This window comes from Podarcis vaucheri (genome assembly GCF_965113315.1).
Source record: "Podarcis vaucheri genome assembly, chromosome: 9".
In the NCBI taxonomy this organism is placed as follows: domain Eukaryota; kingdom Metazoa; phylum Chordata; class Lepidosauria; order Squamata; family Lacertidae; genus Podarcis; species Podarcis vaucheri.
Genome location: NC_138767.1, coordinates 23,797,885 through 23,817,603, shown reverse-complemented (window position 1 = coordinate 23,817,603; position 19,719 = coordinate 23,797,885). Strand labels below are relative to the sequence as shown.

General features: G+C 44.4%; 1 protein-coding gene across 2 annotated transcripts in view; it reads right to left on the bottom strand.

Annotated features, from left to right (window-relative positions):
* Window positions 1-12,172: 12,172 nt before the first annotated feature.
* Window positions 12,173-19,719, bottom strand: part of TET2 (tet methylcytosine dioxygenase 2) — a 78,525-nt gene continuing 70,978 nt past the window's right edge. For both annotated transcript variants that reach the window (XM_082236891.1, XM_082236892.1), the window contains exons 9-10: window positions 19,149-19,509; window positions 12,173-16,277 (exon numbers count right to left, since the gene is read on the bottom strand). In XM_082236891.1, the coding sequence (XP_082093017.1) occupies window positions 14,905-16,277; window positions 19,149-19,509 (1,734 nt within the window). In that variant the 3' untranslated portion in view covers window positions 12,173-14,904. The remainder of the gene's footprint in view (window positions 16,278-19,148; window positions 19,510-19,719) is intronic.

The window sequence follows — 19,719 nt, the reverse complement described above, 5'->3', positions numbered from 1 at the left end:
CGTAAATAACTCTGAAACAGCCCTGTCACAAATTTTGCACTTTGGTACAGGCAACTCCTGTTTTAAGCGCGACCGATTTGTGCGCGATTACGCACGCAGCGCCGAACCCAGAAGTGACCCGAAAATGTCATAAAGATGTCCCTAAAAGAGTGGGGTGGGAGCAGGGCAGAACAGGGTGTTTTCAGTGGGTTTCCGATTTCACGCAAGTGCGCAGTGACCCGGAATGTACCCCTCCCCACACGCAAACGGGGAGTTGTCTGCAATTAAAATTTTAGTTTCGTTTCAGATATGGCATAAAAATGTGTTTTTATTCCTTGTGAATGTTTAGCTACGAAGGTGAATAAGAACGAGTGTGGTGTAATAAAGAGTGTTGGACCTGGGAGGCCATGGTTGAGTAAGGAATCGAACCCTGATGCTCACTGGGCGAATTTGAGCCAGTCACTGTCTCTCAGCCTGACCCTAAATCGCTGGGTTGTTCTGAGGATAAAAATGGGGAGACATGTACCCCACCTTGAGCTAGAATATAAATATGTTCGAAGTAAAGGGCACTCTCCAGTCAAAAGCATTTTAAAACCACTGATTTGAAAGGAAGTGTTGGACATGTTCTTAAATATTTCCATTGGAATTGATGTGCCACAGCAGAGCTACATATGGCCTATCAGATATCTTTTCGTAGTTAATGCAAACAATTAAAACAGTCGTGCATTCCTGACTACCCAATTGACTTTGATTTTGTTTACGTAGCCTGCAGTTGAAAAGTAAGTTCTTATAAAGATTTGTGGTTCAGTTTAGGTCAGAGTATGCACCTAATAAATACTTGCTCTAAGAAGGGCTTCATTGACCACCAGTGCTTGGGTGGTCCTGACCGAAGTGAATGGAATGTGTTCTACATTAAATCAACAATAAAGTCAGCCGGACGTCTCTGCAGCCAGTGTTCTGTACGTGCCAGTTATTTACAGGCTCAAACATCTAAACAAGACAGAAAAGGGTGGAAAGAACAACTCGCTGGCATTTCTCTGTAGAACGGGGAGTAATGAAATGAAGTAGACTTAAGGAATTGCCTGAGGAAGAACTGAGGTGAACCATAAGACGTCTTGTGATGTGTGCGTTGACCTGGAGTTCTGAACATCTGTCAATGGCCACTGTTTAACTAGGATACCTGGAGCTTACACTGGACTCAGAGTTCAGTTATGTTATGGGATGTCTTATCTGCATGAAACTATGGGAGCGCTTGCTTTAGTCCACAAATGAAGCTGCTGTCTGCTGAGTTGGTCTATCTGGCTCAGTACTGTCCACACCAGAGTTTCCCAAACTACAACTCCCATCAGCCTCATCAGGGATGATGGGAACTGTAGTCCAGCAACGTTTAGAGACCCAAAATTGGGAAGGCTGGTCTACACTGACTGGCAGTGGCCCTCCAATCTGAATTCAGCAGAGGTCTTGCTGAATTCAGCAGAGTTTTTGAGCATGCAGGAAACCACTCACTTGGGCAGATTGGCTTGGTCCTGGGCTATACGCTGGTGGTGCCAGCTGTGCCCTTGACTTTTCCCTGTGTAAGAACATCGTCTCTCTCCCCAAGCCCTGCCCATAAGTAACCAAAGAATGACCTGAACTCAGGAAATGCACAGTTCTCAAAGAGACCAGGAATTACCGTCAGCCTGTGTGTTAATGACATTTCCCTTCTCTCCACAGGATTTGAACTAGATGATAGTTCAAAGGTTCATAGAAGTGCAAAGTAGAAGTGGAGAGATGGGCAGTAGCAACTGCCCTATTTACTCCTGATACATTAAAGATAAAGGGACCCCTGACTATTAGGTCCAGTCGTGACCAACTCTGGGGTTGCGGCGCTCATCTCCCTTTATTGGCCAAAGGAGCTGGCGTACAGCTTCCGGGCCATGTGGCCAGCATGACTAAGCTGCTTCTGGCGAACCAGAGCAGCGCACGGAAACGCTGTTTACCTTCCCGCCGGAGTGGTACCTATTTATCTACTTGCACTTTGATGTGCTTTCGAACTGCTAGGTTGGCAGGAGCAGGGACCGAGCAATGGGAGCTCACCCCGTCGCGGGGATTCGAACCACTGACCTTCTGATTGGCAAGTCCTAGGCTCTGTGGTTTAACCCACAGCACCACCCGTGGCCCAATTCCTGATACATTACATCAATCTAATTTACATCCCAGGAAGAATTGCCAGCAGGACCCAGAGCCAGAGGGGCCCCTGTCTCAATGAACATGGCAGGCTCTGAGGTGTAGGGGGCACCAGGAGGCTGAGGCAGGCAAGGGCCCACAGCCCAGCTCCCAAGCTGGCCAGATGGGGCTTGCTAGCTCTGGGAGGAGGGGTGTGATTCCTCAGATGGATTAGGCTCAAGACAGGTGAGGGTCACATGTCTCCTCAAGCTCAGATGCTGCAATCAGCATGCAAAGTACAAAAGGGAAGCAGAGCTGAGGTGCTGTGTCTGCTCAACTGCCCATGTTGATGGACCTTGACTTGGAGGCTGGTGGACCTCCATGGGACTGTGCTTCAGGTTTGACTCTGGACTGTATCCTGACTGCTGGACCTTGTAAGAAAAACACTGGGGCCTGATTTGATCAGTGGAATGTTTGGTATCTGGTGGGCGGGGCTTGTGTGTTATGCTCTGGAATTGGCTCCTCCCTTCAGGCTGTTCCATTAAGTTTCAGTTAAGAAACTTGTCTCTCCTTGTTTCTTGCCTCAGACTTTCCTCATATTGTTGTACTGAGTTTCTCTCGTTACACTATTTTTGTTACAGTTATCTTTATTATTAAAGCTTATGGGGGTTGACATTTACGTGAGCCACTTATTTTTCTCGAAGAAAAATAAACTCTGCTGAGCAAAGGCGTGGAATACCCTAAACTGCACTAGTGAGGGGATATTCCCAGTTTGCCAGGAGGGTTGGTTTTGTTTTGTAGTTGGGATAATGTCATTGCATATTATTGTAGCCACTTATTGTGTCCTACCCTGGGCTATACTACCCTGTAGGAAGGGTGGTTTAGAGCTATCTTGACTGAACTAATGTGGTTTCCCATTGGCATGGCAATTTGAGATTGTACAGTACAGGGAGGACTGTACCATTTGCTGCTTGTGCAGATTTTGAATGGCCAGCCAGGTACTTTTATAGAATCAACTCACAATGAGTGTAATCTAATGGGAGTCACGTTTCAAGTTAGACCCTTTGCAATCTATGGACTTTCAATGGATTTACTCAGAGTATTCCTAACCCTGGATACCGCCCAATGTGAGTAGAGAATCCCACATCCTTCAAAGAGTGATGTACACTTCAGAAAATATATACGCTTCAATATCTCTATTGAATATACAGTGGTGCCTCGCAAGACGAAATTAATTCGTTCCGCAAGTCTCTTCGTCTTGCGGTTTTTTCGTCTTGCGATGCACGGTTTCCCATAGGAATGCATTGAAAATCAATTAATGCGTTCCTAGGGAAACCGCCTTCAGACCAGGTCCGGGGACAGTCTGTCCCCGGACCTCTTCTGAAGGCTGGGGGGGGGGACAAGGGCTTTTCTTCCCACCCCCAGCATTTAAAAAAACCCCGGGACAGCGGAGGACTTCTCCGCTGTCCGGGTGATCTTAAAATGCTGGCGGGCGGCATTTTAAAATCGCCCCGGACAGCGGAGGACTTCTCCGCTGTCCGGGGCGATTAAAAAGCCCCTGGGAAGGTGTCCCCGCGGCGGCGGGAGGTGTCCCCTGCCCCCCGCCCGGCTTCGGAGCACCGGGAGAAGCGATCTCCCCCCAGCCCCTTGCTGCAAAAGACGTCCGGGGGAAGCGGGGAAGAAGCGCTTTGCTTCCCCGCTTCCCCCGGACGTCTTTTGCAGCAAGGGGCTGGGGGGAGATAGCGATCTCCCTGCAGCCCCTTGCTTCAGAAGAGGTCCGGGGGAAGCGGGGAAGAAGCGCTTCGCTTCCCCGCTTCCCCCGGACGTCTTTTGCAGCAAGGGGCTGGGGGGAGATAGCGATCTCCCTGCAGCCCCTTGCTTCAGAAGAGGTCCGGGGGAAGCGGGGAAGAAGCGCTTCGCTTCCCCGCTTCCCCCGGACGTCTTTTGCAGCAAGGGGCTGGGGGGAGATAGCGATCTCCCTGCAGCCCCTTGCTTCAGAAGAGGTCCGGGGGAAGCGGGGAAGAAGCGCTTCGCTTCCCCGCTTCCCCCGGACGTCTTTTGCAGCAAGGGGCTGGGGGGAGATAGCGATCTCCCTGCAGCCCCTTGCTTCAAAAGAGAAGACCCGCTGTCCCCGGGGCAAGCTTCGTTTTGCGAAGCAAGCCCATAGGGAAATTCGTCTTGCGAGGCAACTCGAAAACGAAAAAACCTTTCGTTTTGCGAGTTTTTCGTCTCGCGAGGCGTTCGTCTTGCGGGGTACCACTGTATATATGTATATGGTAGTTTTTACTGTTTGTTGTTTTACTGTGGTTTTATAATTTGTTGGAAGCCACCCAGACTAGCTGGGCCAACCCAGTCAGATGGGCAGCTTATAAATAAGATGTTGTGGTTGAGTTTCTCATTGTTACTGTTTCTTACACTTTCTCTTGTGACTTTTGGAATAATTCATTATTCTTCCACAAACCAAGCTTAAAGTCCTCCTCATAAATTGCTTTGACCACACTTAAATCTGTGGTTTCAAAGATCCTTCGAGTGCACATGTGCTTACAGTCTAAGAAGCAGCTTGAGTTGGAGATCTGTTGTTGAAATCCCCTGGCTGAGTTGTCCCGTTGAGCTGCCAAAGAGATCTTAAACAGCTTTCCTTTTTGGTATCTGGAAGGCATCAATCAGGGCACTTCACTCAGGAAGAAGGCCCAGGGATTGCGGGTAGGGTTTTGTGTGTGTGCGTGCGCACAACGGGATGTTTTGTTCTATATCTTTCTCTCTTTTTACAGTTAGCTTCAAATGACTAGGCAGCAAATGAATGGCTATTCTGTGCCGTAGGCGACTCTCTTTGCATTAAATCTCATCCCAGATGAGAATGAGTTCTGTTTTTACTGAGTTAGTGCTTTGCCAGCAAGCCAAAGCGTGACGATAGGTGGCATCATTAGAAGTCGGGACAAACTAATTTGCCATCTCACTTTTGCCACTGCCAAGTCAGCAAGGCCACTTTTGCTCTCTCTTTTTGGAAGCGCATTCCCCATCTCTTATTGATGCAGATAGGAGTTTGCAGGCCGCAATTACATTTTCTTTATTGACCACCTCATAACAAATCAATTCAAAATTTGCCTGGGCTGTCAGTTCGGTGATCTGAAATGACAGAGGTGAGCGGCGATCATTGTGACTGAGAACTGAATACCTCGGGGTGTCCAATTATAACTGCGGAGAGAGGAAATTCAGGAAAGTCATTTTAGCTTCCTTTATGTTGGCCTCCGAATGAGCAGCTACTCCGCTCCTTTCAGGTTTCACAGTGGAAAGAGCATTAATGGCAACGCTGAGCAATTTTGGATTCTCATGTTCAGGAGGTCGAGAATCAATGCTTCTTTCCCCTCGCTTCGACTAAAACAAATTTACCATCCATGCTGTGCAGGCTGTTCCCGTCCAAAATGGCAAGAGACAAAACTGCCATAGTTTTATATATGAGTGTTTCTCTTCACGCCCCCCCCCATAAAGTAGACTTTGTGGGTAATGCACAGTGGGAACAAAAGGGGGGGGAAGCAGGGGAAAAACTCAAGCAGGCACCTACTTTAAAGAGGGCTTGATGTTTAGCAGCAACATGGGGGTCTCAAATATAGAACTTCAAAGGGAGACTGTAGCAGGAATTATGAAGGTTGAATCAGGTCAAGGGGCTGAATTCACATGGCAGGTTATTCCATTTCCCAGAAAATCAGTATTTCCTTCTTGGAAAATTTTCAGCCAGGTTTTCTGGGTTCTTTACAACATGAGACCCAGCCATTCAGAGATTGGTGAGAGTCCCTAGCAGCTATTTCATACACCCATAATTTTTGTGGTTTTATAGTTTGGTTTTATTCTGTGAACCACCCTGAGAGCCAGTGTGATGTAGTGGTTAAGAGTGGTAGTCTCGTAATCTGGTGAACCGGGTTCGCGTCTCCGCTCCTCCACATGCAGCTGCTGGGTGACCTTGTCACACTTCTTTGAAGTCTCTCAGCCCCACTCACCTCACAGAGTGTTTGTTGTGGGGGAGGAAGGGAAAGGAGAATGTTAGCCGCTTTGGGACTCCTTCGGGTAGTGATTAAGCGGGATATCAAATCCAAACTCTTCTCTGGGAATAATAATAATAATCAATGTTTTTTTTAAAAAAAATAAAAAATTATTATTATGAACCAATTTTGTGCCTGCTGGTCCGTATTGGCTGGCTCATGGCGCAATAATGTACATGTGGCAATTTTGCATGTGGTGATATAAAAGGAAGAGTACAAAAATAAATTAAAATCTAACCTTGTTTATTCCCCCAAACCAGGCTTCCTCAAACTCGGTCCTCCAGATGTTTTGAGACTACAGTTCCCATCATCCCTGACCACTGGTCCTGCTAGCTAGGGATCATGGGAGTTGTAGGCCAGAAACATCTGGAGGGCCGAGTTTGAGGAAGCCTTCAGCAAACCTTCAGAAGTTCTGCCAGTCAGGAGTCGGACCCAAGCAGTCTAGTTTCCAATGACGCAGAGAACAGGATTTCCTATAGACATCATGCCATGCCACAATTTATTTATTTGTTTTAACCTGACATATGATGTGAAACCCTAGAGGTGTTTTGAAGGTGGTGGGTTCCAATCAGATCATTATTAAATTCCAAAAGGATTCAAAGTGTAACAAGAATCATTCTTCTGCAGAGGAGCTGAAGAATGGCTGACTGTTGCAGCCACAGCCCCTCCACTCTCAACCTCACCTCTGACTCTCTTCACACAATAGTGCTCTGCTCACCTTATGTTCCACAGAAAAGCTCTGCTCCAGAGATGGGGAAAACTGTGGCCCTTCAGATGTCGTTAGACTCCAGCTCCCATCAGCCCCAGCCAGCATGGCTAAATGGCCAGGGATGGTGGGAATTGTAGTGCAACAAAGCCACAGATTCCTCAACCATTGTTCTGCTCTCAAGGCATAGCAAGCTAGATGCTGCAGTCAGGTGCTGAGTCCTAGAGATGGATTTCTCCCTTTCCTTTAACAATTAGCCTTGATCAAAAATTCAGGGTTTGCTTGTTCTCTCTCTCTCTCTCTCTCTCTCTCTCTCTCTCTCTGTGTGTGTGTGTCTTACCCCTCTCTTGGCCAGTCTTAGAGGAAAGCCAACTTTCATCCCAGTTCTGGAGTCTGTTGATGTCCATCAATCATCTACATAGATAGCATTGATATCTTTCTGTGACGAGAGATGAAGCCCTAGTCAGAGTAGACCCATTGAAATTACTAATCCTCAGTTAGCTATATCCATTAACTTCAATGATTCTCTCCTAGTAGGACTAGCATTGAATGCCACCCACCCCATGTTTTTGGTGTTGATATGCTGATCTCTGTCCATGCTCTTGTCTGTATTTCAAGTTGGAGTGTTTTAAAACTCAGGGCTTTTGAAACTTTGAAATTACCACTGAAATATATTCAGAGTCCTACATAACAACCACATTTTGTTCTTAGTGACATTGACATACATTTTTTTGATCGTATTTATAATCCATTTGTGCAGATCCCAAAATACACAAAAGGGGGGGGAGATGTATATATAGGAGGACTTCCATATATGTGTGTGTGTGTGTGTGTGTGTGTGTGTGTGTGTGTATGTGTATATATATATATACATACATATATATATATATATATATATATATATATATATATATGTAAAACCCCTCCACAAGTCAACACAACCACTTACTATATAGCTGCCCAGTAGAGGGAGCTCAAGTTTAATTGTTAATTATTTCCTTCAGAGTTGTATTATGGAGGAACAAGTTTTATTTGCCATGATTTATTTATTTATACTTTGGCACTGCAGTTTTAGAGGGTTGCGTTTTTAGGTTTCAAAGGTCGTGGGAATTTATGTTGAAAGTTTTAATTATGAATGTGTACCTCTCTGGGCTCTCAGTTGGTTGGAGAAGCAGTATAAAAATCAAATAAATAAATAAATACACATATCCTGTTTGATTTAGGGCGCGCACACCCACCCACCCACCCTTTGGAATATTTGAATTTCTGAAATATTTTTCTACTTTTAAGTTTGTTCAGGGTTCGGTTATGTTTCTAAGGAAACGCTCTGTGTGGTGTCTCATGGGGTGGTTTAACTCTGGCGTGCAGGCAGCTCAGTCGGTTTTGCACCGTCTTTACTTGTGGAAAAAGTATCATTTGGTCAGAATGACTTGATGCTTGGCTAATTTGTAGTTGTTTTAGAAACTGTGGCTACAACATTCAAACTCCCTTGAATTGACTTCCGGAGCAGATTACATTTGAGAACCATAATAATAATAATAATAATAATAAATAATTTATTATTTATACCCCGCCCATCTGGCTGAGTTTCCCCAGCCACTCTGGGCGGCTTCCAATCAAGTGTTAAAAACAATACAGCATTAAATATTAAAAACTTCCCTAATCAGGGCTGCCTTCAGATGTATTTTAAAGAGAAGATAGCTGCTTATTTCCTTCAGATCTGAAGGGAGGGCGTTCCACAGGGCGGGCGCCACTACTGAGAAGGCCCTCTGCCTGGCTCCCTGTAACCTCACTTCTCGCAATGAGGGAACCACTAGAAGGCCCTCGGTGCTGGATCTCAGTGTCCGGGCTGAACGATGGGGGTGGACATGCTCCTTCAAGTATACAGGACCGAGGCCATTTAGGGCTTTAAAGGTCAGCACCAACACTTTGAATTGTGCTCGGAAACGTATTGGGAGCCAATGCAGATCTCTCAGAACCGGTGTTATGTGGTCCTGGCGGCCACTCCCAGTCACCAGTCTAGCTGCCGCAGTCTGGATTAATTGCAGTTTCTGGGTCACCTTCAAAGGTAGCCCCACGTTGAGCGCATTGCAGTAGTCCAAGCGGGAGATAACTAGAGCATGCACCACTCAGGCAAGACAGTCCGTAGGCAGGTAGGGTATGACTGTACAACTCTTTTTGCTCTTTAGTAGCCTTGAGCCAAGAGTCTTAAGTTCTTGGATCGCTAGCTTACAGATAGGGACTCTCAGGCCTGGAGGCCAAATGTGGTTGCTGACTCTCAGGGTTCTCCTCAGCCACAACCTCTTTCCCAAGGCCAGATTCCTCACCAGCCCCTTCAACTCTGATAATGAAGATGGGTGTGAGAGCATGTGCAGAAACTAGCCTACTGGACAAATTTCTGGCTTTGCCCACTTTCGGCTTTGCTCTCACCAATCATAGGCCGGTGGCCCCCAGGAGGTTACTTGGAAGGGAAAGTGGTCCCCCAGGCTGAAAAAGCTCCTCCTATAGGTGGACAACTCAGTCAGCAGAGCATGAGGCTCTTAATCTCAGGATTGTGGGTTCAAGTCCTCCATTGGGTGAAAGATTCCTGCATTGCAGGGGGTTGGAATAGATGACCGTCGTGGTCTCTTCCAACTCTATGATTCTGCGAACAACACATGATTCCACAAGACAAGCACAGAGTGCATTAAATAAATATAAATTTTATTAAAAACACCCACATTTCAGCATTATCAGGAATGATATAATAAAACAGCTTTTCAAATAACCTGCATTCATTACATTACAATACTTACAGTATTTATAACCATTCTCAGATTTTAATGGACCAAAAAAAAGCCCCTTTGAAAAATGAGGGAAAGTTTCTTTAAAAATAAAAACAAAAACAACTCAAACAGTAGAACATAAGCTTAGAAAATGCACGTTTTTTTTAAAAAAGGTCATTATCTTAGTGTCAAACTGTTAAAGTTTCCTACACAAAAGTTAACCACTAGCTTTAAAAGTGAACTTTTAACGCCACTGTGCGTCAATCAAGATGAAGGGAACAAATCATTCAAGTAAAGTTGACACCACTCAGAAGTATCTTCAAGTATGGCTATAGTCAACCTGATAATCCTATACAAGCAATGTTATGTCTGCTCCCCCCTCCCCCCAGTTCACTGAGGCAGGGTTCTGTACATCAAAATTACAACTTTTATTTACAATACATATTTCTCCTCCCAGCCCCACTCCCCCTTCCCAAATTCCCAAACTAAGTTTTCTTCTGCCTGCAAGCAATTTGGCAAATGACGGGGGTTGGATACAAGCCCCCCCTTCGGCATGTGGATGGGGTCTTCCACTCACAGAAGGGTTGCCTGACACTTTGTGTCTGAAGTACCACAAGAGAAAAAGGGAACTGAGCAATGTTCCTGCAACATCTTGCAGAATTAGCAGCACCGTAGCTGCTCTAGAACCGAGCATGGCGCAGTGTTGAACATGATATTACTGGAAGATGGTTTGACTAAGTGGAATCAGCAGCTCCCATGTGGAGCTCCACAGAAGCAGAGGCTGTTTGGTTTGGGTTCAATGCAATGTTGATAATCATCACTGACGAGGTTTTTCTCCTCGATATGCAGCAAAGCATAGCAGCCTTAGCTGAGGTCTCCGAGATTCACCCAGCTTTGGGTGATTGCAAAGATGCTCATTAATTAAAGTTGCAAAGGTTAAAGATTTGTTTCCAAGTTAAATATTCAAAGGACTTGTATTTACAGTGTGGTGTTGGCAGTAGAATGAGGAGTGGATGTCTCTAACTGCAGTTCTCCAACATCCAACGGTGATTATAATGCCGCTTTTAAAAGGCCAAATTCAGGCACTGGTCCTGTAATAGTCAATATTTACGTTGCCCAATTACACACAGTGCTATTGGTGGGACAATTCAATGTATAGAGCGAAGCAGCAACTTGTTTCATGGGTCAGGGTCTTTGCCTCATAATATATTCCCCAGCCAAACACTGAGGCATTAGGTCTGCATTTTTAAAAAGCAAGAAGTCCTAAGAAGAACATTGCTTGATCAGACCAACATTAGCCAATCGGATGCCTCTGGGAATCCTAAAAACAGGACATGACTGCAAAAGCCCTTTCTGCCTGGAGGCAGCATAGAGTCACCTTGACTAGAAGTAGCCGCTTATTCTTCATAAAATTGTCTAATCTCCCTACTCGCAGCTCCTGCTCCCGCCAATTAACTTTTAATCTCCTTGGAAACACACAACCCTCTAGCAAATGGTCAGTTGCCAAATCCTTGACTTCACAACAGGAATGAGGAGTCTGTGGCCAGCTCCTATCTTCCTTAGCCCACATGGGAGTTGTAGTCCTGCGACAGGTGGGGAACCAAGTTCCCCCCTTCCCCTGCTTTGCAGTTTCCCTTTTGACCGCTCAGTGCATTCTACTTTCCATTTTGTGACTGGACCATACAACCCCTCCCAGAAGAAAACAGAGTTTAAAACGTTAAAACACTCTCATCACTGTATAAAGGAGCGGATGAATTTACACAAAATATAGCTTTAATCGCCATCAGCACATTTACAAGTATTAGAGAAAGATAAAGATTGAATCCTCAAACAATAGAATAGAATAGAATAGAATAAAAACCCTCAAGGATAATATTTTGATCAACATTCACAACACATTCACACACCCTTGCACGATATTCTCTCTCTTGCACAGACCCTTTCTCACACACTCACTCTCACCCCTACTCTCTCACACACTTGGATGATATGTTGGCTTACAAAGGAGATCATGAGCTGATATATCCCTGAATTTTTAGAACAGAAACATTAAAAAATCGAAGTTCAAGTTATACTTGCTATAATATCAAGTAGCGAGTGTGAGAGAAAAAATATCTTATTTTTCAATGAATCAGGGGGGAAGAGAGGGAGGGGAAGGTGATATAACGACGTTATAAGCTTCCGCTCCCAATTTAACATCCTATTGCCAACTAGTGTTGAGGTATATGACAAGTAGGAACATCATTCAAACATTTTAATGTATTTTTAGATCACATTATATTTTAATAGCAGGCTGAGTAGCACCGTGATGTGAATTCAGCTCCAAACCCATATATATATATATCTATATATATCTAGATATATAATAGATTTATATTTATATATTTGTACAGTATTAAAATACTAAAGCATTAAAAAAAAATTGTTTACAAGTTAAGTTACTTACTATACATCTCTTTTGCTTGCATTTTGTTTAATACAAATCACCAGTTTAAAAACCCGCCACAGCAAGCCAGCTGCCTGTTCTGTTATCCTTTCCCCCCCACCGACAGAATCGCACACAATAACCCTGTATCTCGTGTCTTGATTCTACTCAAACCTTCCTAGCGAAGATGGGCACCTTACACTGAGCAATGTGACGTATACTGTAACATAAATAATCCATTGAACACCTCAGTCTGCCCAGCTATTTGGAGAACTTTTATGGATCCTTAAAAGGAAAAAAGGAGACTAAACTACACAATTATCAAGTCTAACCCATGCTGTTAATTATCTGAAGCTAATATTAAACAAAAACAAAATGTATATACGGTTTGAGGGATAACACGCGTCATCGTAATGGTAAAGAAAAACATGTTCACAGTACAGCTGTGTAAGAATGAGCACCAAGGAATTGGAAGATTGGGGGGGGGGCAGAGTGTGTTGTAAAGGCAATGCCTTGCATCCATTCGACCCAAGCGTGATTCTGCCTTTAAAAGCGGATGTTCCTCTTGTACACCAGCAGATGTTTAAGTAAGAGGCTTATCTACATAGTCTCAACCCCTATTTTTAGTGGGGTGGGGGAGAGGGAAAGGATGCTGCAGGGAAAGGGATAACCACTCTCCTCTGCTACTTCTCAAGACTGAAATTGACCCTCCCATTTTTAGTTTTGAAAAAGCATAGTATCGGGGCTCTTTTACATGGATTTGCCCCAAAGATAAAATAAGCTTCTAACATGTTTTAGTACCCCAGTGTTGTTTGCCAATGCTTCAGGCAGACAAAGTACTTTTCAAGCACCATTAAATAAAACAAAACAAACCCCCACACATTTCTATTATTTTTTTCTCCTTAATCAGGCCTTGACTTGATGGATGCATTCAAATGAGATCCAACAGAGCTTATATGGGCATGCAGCCTAAGGGCTTTCGGGCTGAGGGGTCTTTCTAGATGACCCAAACCCTTGATTTTTGCCTTTATCACTCAATTTACTTTAGTCAGCAGTATGCTATTCTGTCTCTGCACAATAGATTGTAAGGCTCCTTGCTGAAGCATAGAGCCACCAAGAAAATATTTTTAAAACCCAATATTTCCAGCAGAAATATAGCAAGCCAGAGGAAGGGATGGGCTAGGAATTAAAAGTAAGAACTAAGAACACAGAAACATAAGAAGAGCCTGTTAAATCAAGCCAATGGGCCATATTTTTCAGCATCCTATTCTCATGGTGTCTGAGGGAGCAGCATGGCATGTTCCAGTGCTGTGGTAGTGCATTGATAACATAACCCTACCCATATAGCATCTAACCTAGCCTTAGTGAATTGCTCACAATGACTTTTTCTAGGGAAACGCTCGCTAGGGAGGGAGATAGGGGCACCTCAGTGAGCATTTCAATTTCAAATATTCTGATTCTACTTTGAGTTAAGTATTATTTACAGCCATACCTTGGTTGTCAAACGCCTTGGTACTCAGACATTTTGGCTCCCAAACGCCGCAAACCCGGAAGCGAGTGTTGCAGTTTGTGAACGTTTTTTGGAAGCCAAACGTCCGAAGGGCTTCCACAGCTTCCGGTTGAGTGCAGGAAGCTCCTTCAGCCACACCTTGGTTTCTGAACCATTCTGGGAGTCAAAGGGACTCCCAGAACAGATTAAGTTTGACAACCAAGGTACCACTGTACTTGATTTGGGGTGGGTGGGCAGGGGCCCCACTGACTACACCCATGGAGAAGAGCATGCAAACCCAAGGCTTGATTCTGCTCATTCATGTACAGTAAACAATGTCTTAGTGTTATGTCCCAAAGAGGCTGCTGTCTGGATGCTGTCTTTGAACAGCAGTCTGCCTTTTCAGCAATGGAAGTTTCAGTTTAAAATGTTGCTTTTGCTTCTTTGCCCATGCAACCAACTATAACGAAAAGCTCCAGAGAGCTTCACACAAAGTCACACTACTGCTCATATATAAGCTTTGCTGGATCTTGGTCCTGCCTGACCACAATTCCCACATTTTAAAAACTGGGTGTTATTTTCTTTTAAGCACCAGATTACAAACAAACACAATTTGGATACAAACACAAAAATAAAAAAGGTCCTGTTTGCCGTTTAAGGAGAGCACAGAATACTTTTTAACGTTTTCATGGTTATAAAAGGCATTAAAACTGTTCAGCTGCTGCATTAGACACCATTCTTATACATAGCACCATGTTTTAGAATAGCCAAACAAATTCAGTGTTTTGCTTCGTATTCTTTATGTAATATATGTCGCTATCCTGATTAATAAAAATCAAGTCAAGATTAAGATTAAGATTACAGCAACAAACAAACCCCTGCATGTTAAAAAGCTGCATTTCCAGTATTTCAGCACATCATAGATTCAGCACCAGTTGGTAATTTAAAATTTTTGCTACTGAAATACTACAGTATTTTTACTTTAAAAACAAACTTCTCTTAATTAACTTGCTTTCATTTAAATGGTCACAGATGTAAAAATTTTAAAGGTTATGCATACAGATTCTCTGTCTTCCAGTAAGTAGTCAAGCCAGTATTTCAACGTTAAATTTGCATAGGGTGCTTTGGTTTCTAGTTGTTAACGTGTTACCTGTGACCAGTTACCAAATGAATGTGGTGGCAATGTTACCTCTTTTGCTGGTACAAGGAGGTTTTCCCATTGACAAGCTAAAAGAAAAGGAAAAAAAAAATACTGTCTCTTGCCCTTTTCCCTTGTCTCCAGCCTAAAAAGAACGACTACCTACCAACATAAAAAAACAAACAAAAAACAGATGAGGTAATGAACGAAGCTCTGATGTTTATATATATCTGTTGTAAGGCCCTGTAACCCGTGTAAAGGCATATGGAGATGTGGTAACCGTGGAGTTTGTGGTGAGAGACATAGTCCTTTGTGCAAGAGACCTGATGAAACGCATGTAGGTTGGCTCCAAATTCTCATTCAGTTCAGCCGGCTCCCGCTTCACTTTTTTGCCATGCACTTTCTGAGGCACATAATCCGGACCGTACTTTTCGCAGTCCTCCTCTTTCTCCCTCGCCTTCTCCGCCATCTTTGCCTCCCACAAAGCTAGGCCGTGCTTTGGCTCGTTCATGCTTTTGTGCTGGTAGAAGACGAGCGATATCCTTGTGGGGTGGTTCCTGTTAGGGTTCTTCAGCGGGGTCGTCGCGTGGAGCTCACGTTTCGCGCACTCTATGAGAATTGACCCGTGCGAGGGGGCGACCGCCACGCCACCTATATCTGGATCCAGAAAGCTCTGCTCATTGTCTGACCATACGTCATCGGGATCTTCTGGCGGGAGCACCTCAGTTTTATTTGCGCCTTCTTGGGAAGCAGTCTGATTGTGGTTAAGACCTGGAAGCATGTTTGACAACCCATTTTGGTTATTCTTGCTCTGGAGGTGGAGTGGATGAGCAGGGCCACTGAACACGCCTGCGGCAGGGTGGTAGTCATGTGTTAAGTGCGGAGGGGGGTAGAGATGATCACCATTTTTATTCATGTAGTCCACACTTGGATTATTTAGATTTGATTTCAGTCTAGAGGCGATGTCCATAAAAGGACCATCAGCCTCATGTGTGGGGTAAGGAGGGAAGGAACCTGCATGCTGAATATTTGGTCTAATTGTGCAACTGTTGAGCGCATCTACCTGCACATTTTGGTTTCCATAGTTCAAGTACCTGGGCCCATAGTTCTGGTTGTTTCCAAACCTATGCTGATATAATGTATGAATTGGAGGTAGACTTAGCTTAGATAGAGAGTCTTGGCTCTGATACCTAAACAAGTCCATATGCTGAGGCTGAGACGAATAGGAGTTGTAGTAGGAGGAACAGTTCTCCAGAGGCAAGTTTCCGTTGCATTGATAATGGGGATATTGGTTATTTTGACCCAAGTGTACAGAATAGGGATTCACGAGACCAGGAGAATTCAAATAGGCTCCTGCAGGTTGCGAAGACGTTGGGTAGATATTCATGGGGCTGGACCCACCATAAGGATCTGAGGCATGTGAAGAGTTTGGATATGGGTTGGCTGGATTTGGCAAACCCATGTAGAGGTTTGTGGGACCTGAAGCAGTGTATGAGTTGATGTGGTTTGACTGAGGTTTAGTAGGGAGGGCATGATGTGGATGTTGGTAGAGCTTCTGCTGTGACATGGCTGGTCCTGAAAGACGTAACAGATCTGTGGAAGGGGAAAGAGAGAGAGGAAGAAATAGCTTTAAGAGGTAAGAACACCAATTATGACAGGTACAGGAATCATTTTCTGGCTTCTTGTGTATTAGGAGAGGCACTGCTACTCCAACCCCTCAAAGATGTTGGTGCAGCTCAGCACAGGAGAGTTCTCCCCTACTATTAAGAACATAAATAATACCACCACGGGTCAGTCCAAAGGCCCATCTGCTCCAATATTTTGTTCTCACGGTGGCCAATGAGATGCTCGTGGAAATCCCACAAGCAGACTAAGGAGACAATAGCATTCTCCTACTTGTGCTCTTCGGTGACTGTTATTCAAGAGGCGCATGCTGCCTTGGATACTGGAGATAACATTTCACCATCATGACCAGGAGCAACTGATAGCCTTATCAGTGTATCTAAGGCTGTGCACGCATTGCCAGCTAGGCTGCTCTCTCTCTCTCTTTTATTAAAGATTTTCTTCGTTTACAAAAGTGTGTGCATTGTCTCTCTTCAGGTTGTGTTTTCTACATTTCAATTATATTTGTTGTGAGACATTGGTGTTATATGCAGTATAAAGTTGGGGAAGAAAAGGGGGAGGGGAGAAAAAGATGGCCCTACTGAACACCTTTTTCTCAATTATGATCGAAGCTGATTTAGAGAGAATGCATGAATATGCAGAATTTCATAACAAACAGCAGGATAGCTATGGATTATGGCTAATGTCATGCACATACCGCTTCCCAAATCAGCAATGAGAGCACACTGGTTATAAAGAGCAGTAGAGCAGTGTGTACACAGCCCAATTCCCTTTTAAACCTGCTGGTGATTGCAATCACCAAATCTTACAGTCGTTAATTCCATAACTCAAGCCATATGCTATGTCAGTGGTTCCCAATTAACTAAGTAGTGTGGACCCCTTATTTTTCAAAAGCCAAGCCGTGGACCTCCTACTTTTGAGATATTCAAAGATATTTTGAGATATCTATGGCAGTTTTTGATATGTGAATGGTGCCATTGACCCCCTAAGTGGGTTCTGTGGACCCCCTGGGGTCTGTGGACCACCAATTGGGAACCATTGTGCTATGTGAATAAGTACATTCTTTTGTTTGTTTTGAAGATCCCAACATTCAGCCTCTGGATTCTAGCATTATGAGAGTGGAAGAAGATCTCCCTAGTCATTCTCTCCACACCACTTATAATCTTGACTTTCTTTCCTTGCTTTCTTTCTAAGCCCAAACTTCCCCCAAATGAGCAACCTTTACTCATAGGTGTTCCAGACCCTTGATAATTTTGGCTGCCCCTTTCTGTGCCTTTTCCATCTATTGAAGAGAAAGCAGGGATGCTGCCTCTTCCCAGCACAGCCCTAAGAACGTATCATAAGATCACCCCTTGCCAGGTCACACCATCTATCCCAGGGGTCAGCAACCTTTTTCAGCCATGGGCCGGTCCACCATCTCTCAGACCATGTGGTGGGCCAGACTATATGGGGGGGGGGGAATGAACGAATTCCTATGTCCCACAAATAACCCAGAGATGCATTTTAAATAAAAGCACACATTCTATGCATGTCAAAACACCAGGCAGGCCCCACAAATAACCCAGAGATGCATTTTAATTAAAAGGACACATTCTACTCATGTAAAAACAAGCTGATTCCTGGACCGTCTGCAGGCTGGATTGAGAAGGCGATTGGGCTGCATCCGGCCCACGGGCCTTAGGTTGCCTGCCCCTGATATATGCCAACATCCTGTTCCCACAATGGCCAACAGGATGCTTATATAAAGCCTGCAGGTACTGCTTGGGCCCTCCATCTCCCAGTTCTCAGAGGTGGTTTTCAAGGACTCAAGGAGGCTGCAGGAGAGAAAGAAAGCCCCACTGCTTGCTTTTCTCTGGAATGAACTGTCTGTGACCTCCGCAATGTAAGTGCAACACAACCACCCCCAAACCCTTCTGCCTAGCAAGTTGTTAAGTACGGTTTGTCTTGTGAGAGTAAGAAAGTAAGCAAGGAAAAGTTAAAGAAGAACCCCACTGTTTGTATTTCTCCGTGCTTGACATGGCTAGGGAAAGAACATCCTTAGGAGATTGTATACACACAGCTTTTTGCAGCTTATGTCTTGTTTGCCCACAGAAAAAAAATAGGAACCCTGAAGGCTGTAAGGGCATTTCTGCGCACTAAGAGGTTGTTCTGTCTTCATACTGATTCAAGAGGCCCATTCAGATAGAAACCTAAGGGCCAAAATGTATATGTTAAATGCATTATTGCTATTCTCCCCCAGGGTAGCTGTAATAGGTGGGGAAGGACAACATAAACCTTAAAAGCTCCCCTCTCAAATGACGCTACTTACACTGGAATGAAAGCTCCCACTAGATGCATTTTTAAATATATATATATATGTTTAAGATCACAGTAAGATTGGCCCTAAATAACCTCTTGAATTATTTACTTCTAACATACTTTTCACATGCTTTATCAAGGAAAAGGCAATGGAATTGCTGGGTGGCCCATCGGCTGCCTCCATCTGCACATCAGGTGAATGCTTCAGGAAAGCTGCTGCCAGTCAAAATAGGCGTTATTAGGCGATGGAGAAGAACACATTTCCTGAATTGGTATAAGCAAGTATGTTTAAACAACTATGGGTTGAGGTCTATAGCTTGAATCAAACACCACTTTGGTGTAAGGAAAGGCAGTATACGAATACCTGAAATAACTGAAACGTCGTCTACATATATTTTGAGGTTGTTCACTGAAGACACTAAAAGCTGAACACATGCACTGCCTGCCACCTAACCTGCTTCACCCTTATCTTGAGTGTAAATAATACAAACGGCACAGGAAATAGAACCATGAACCATGGTGCGTACTCATTACAAACCATACCTGCTAACTGCTTTGCATGACCCGATGCTTCTGAGATGGCCTGCTTTTGGCGTGCTGCGGTTGACTTCTCTCTCTCGTGTTTGCTTGACCCATTATCCATAGCAGCAAGCTTCTCGGTGGCTGCTTTCTTAGCTTCCAACTTTTTTTGCCGGCAAGTCTTAACTGGCTCAGAAAGCATCCTTACTTTTCTCCGGAAGGAGCTAAGGACCTGGATGCTGCCGTTCCGTTTTTTCTCTTCCTGACCTTCTGCACTTCCGAACTCGTCCACGTTGGAGATTTTGTACAAAGGGAGCACATGCAATTGCTCATCTTCAGGCGTCTGGCCAATTTCACGATTGTCTTCTCTGGTGAGCGTACAGACCTGTTAAAACAAGGAATGTCCTCTTAGCATGACAAGAACACAAAGGTCTGTCGTATGGTATGTGCTTCTAATGGGCTTATTTGCTTTATTATCCCATCTTTTCTGCAACAAGGGCAAGGTGGCATTCTCTCAACAGCTCTGTGAAGCAGGTTAGACTGAGAGAGTGGGGGCCACAACAGCAATGATGAAATATGACCGATCTTCAGGTGA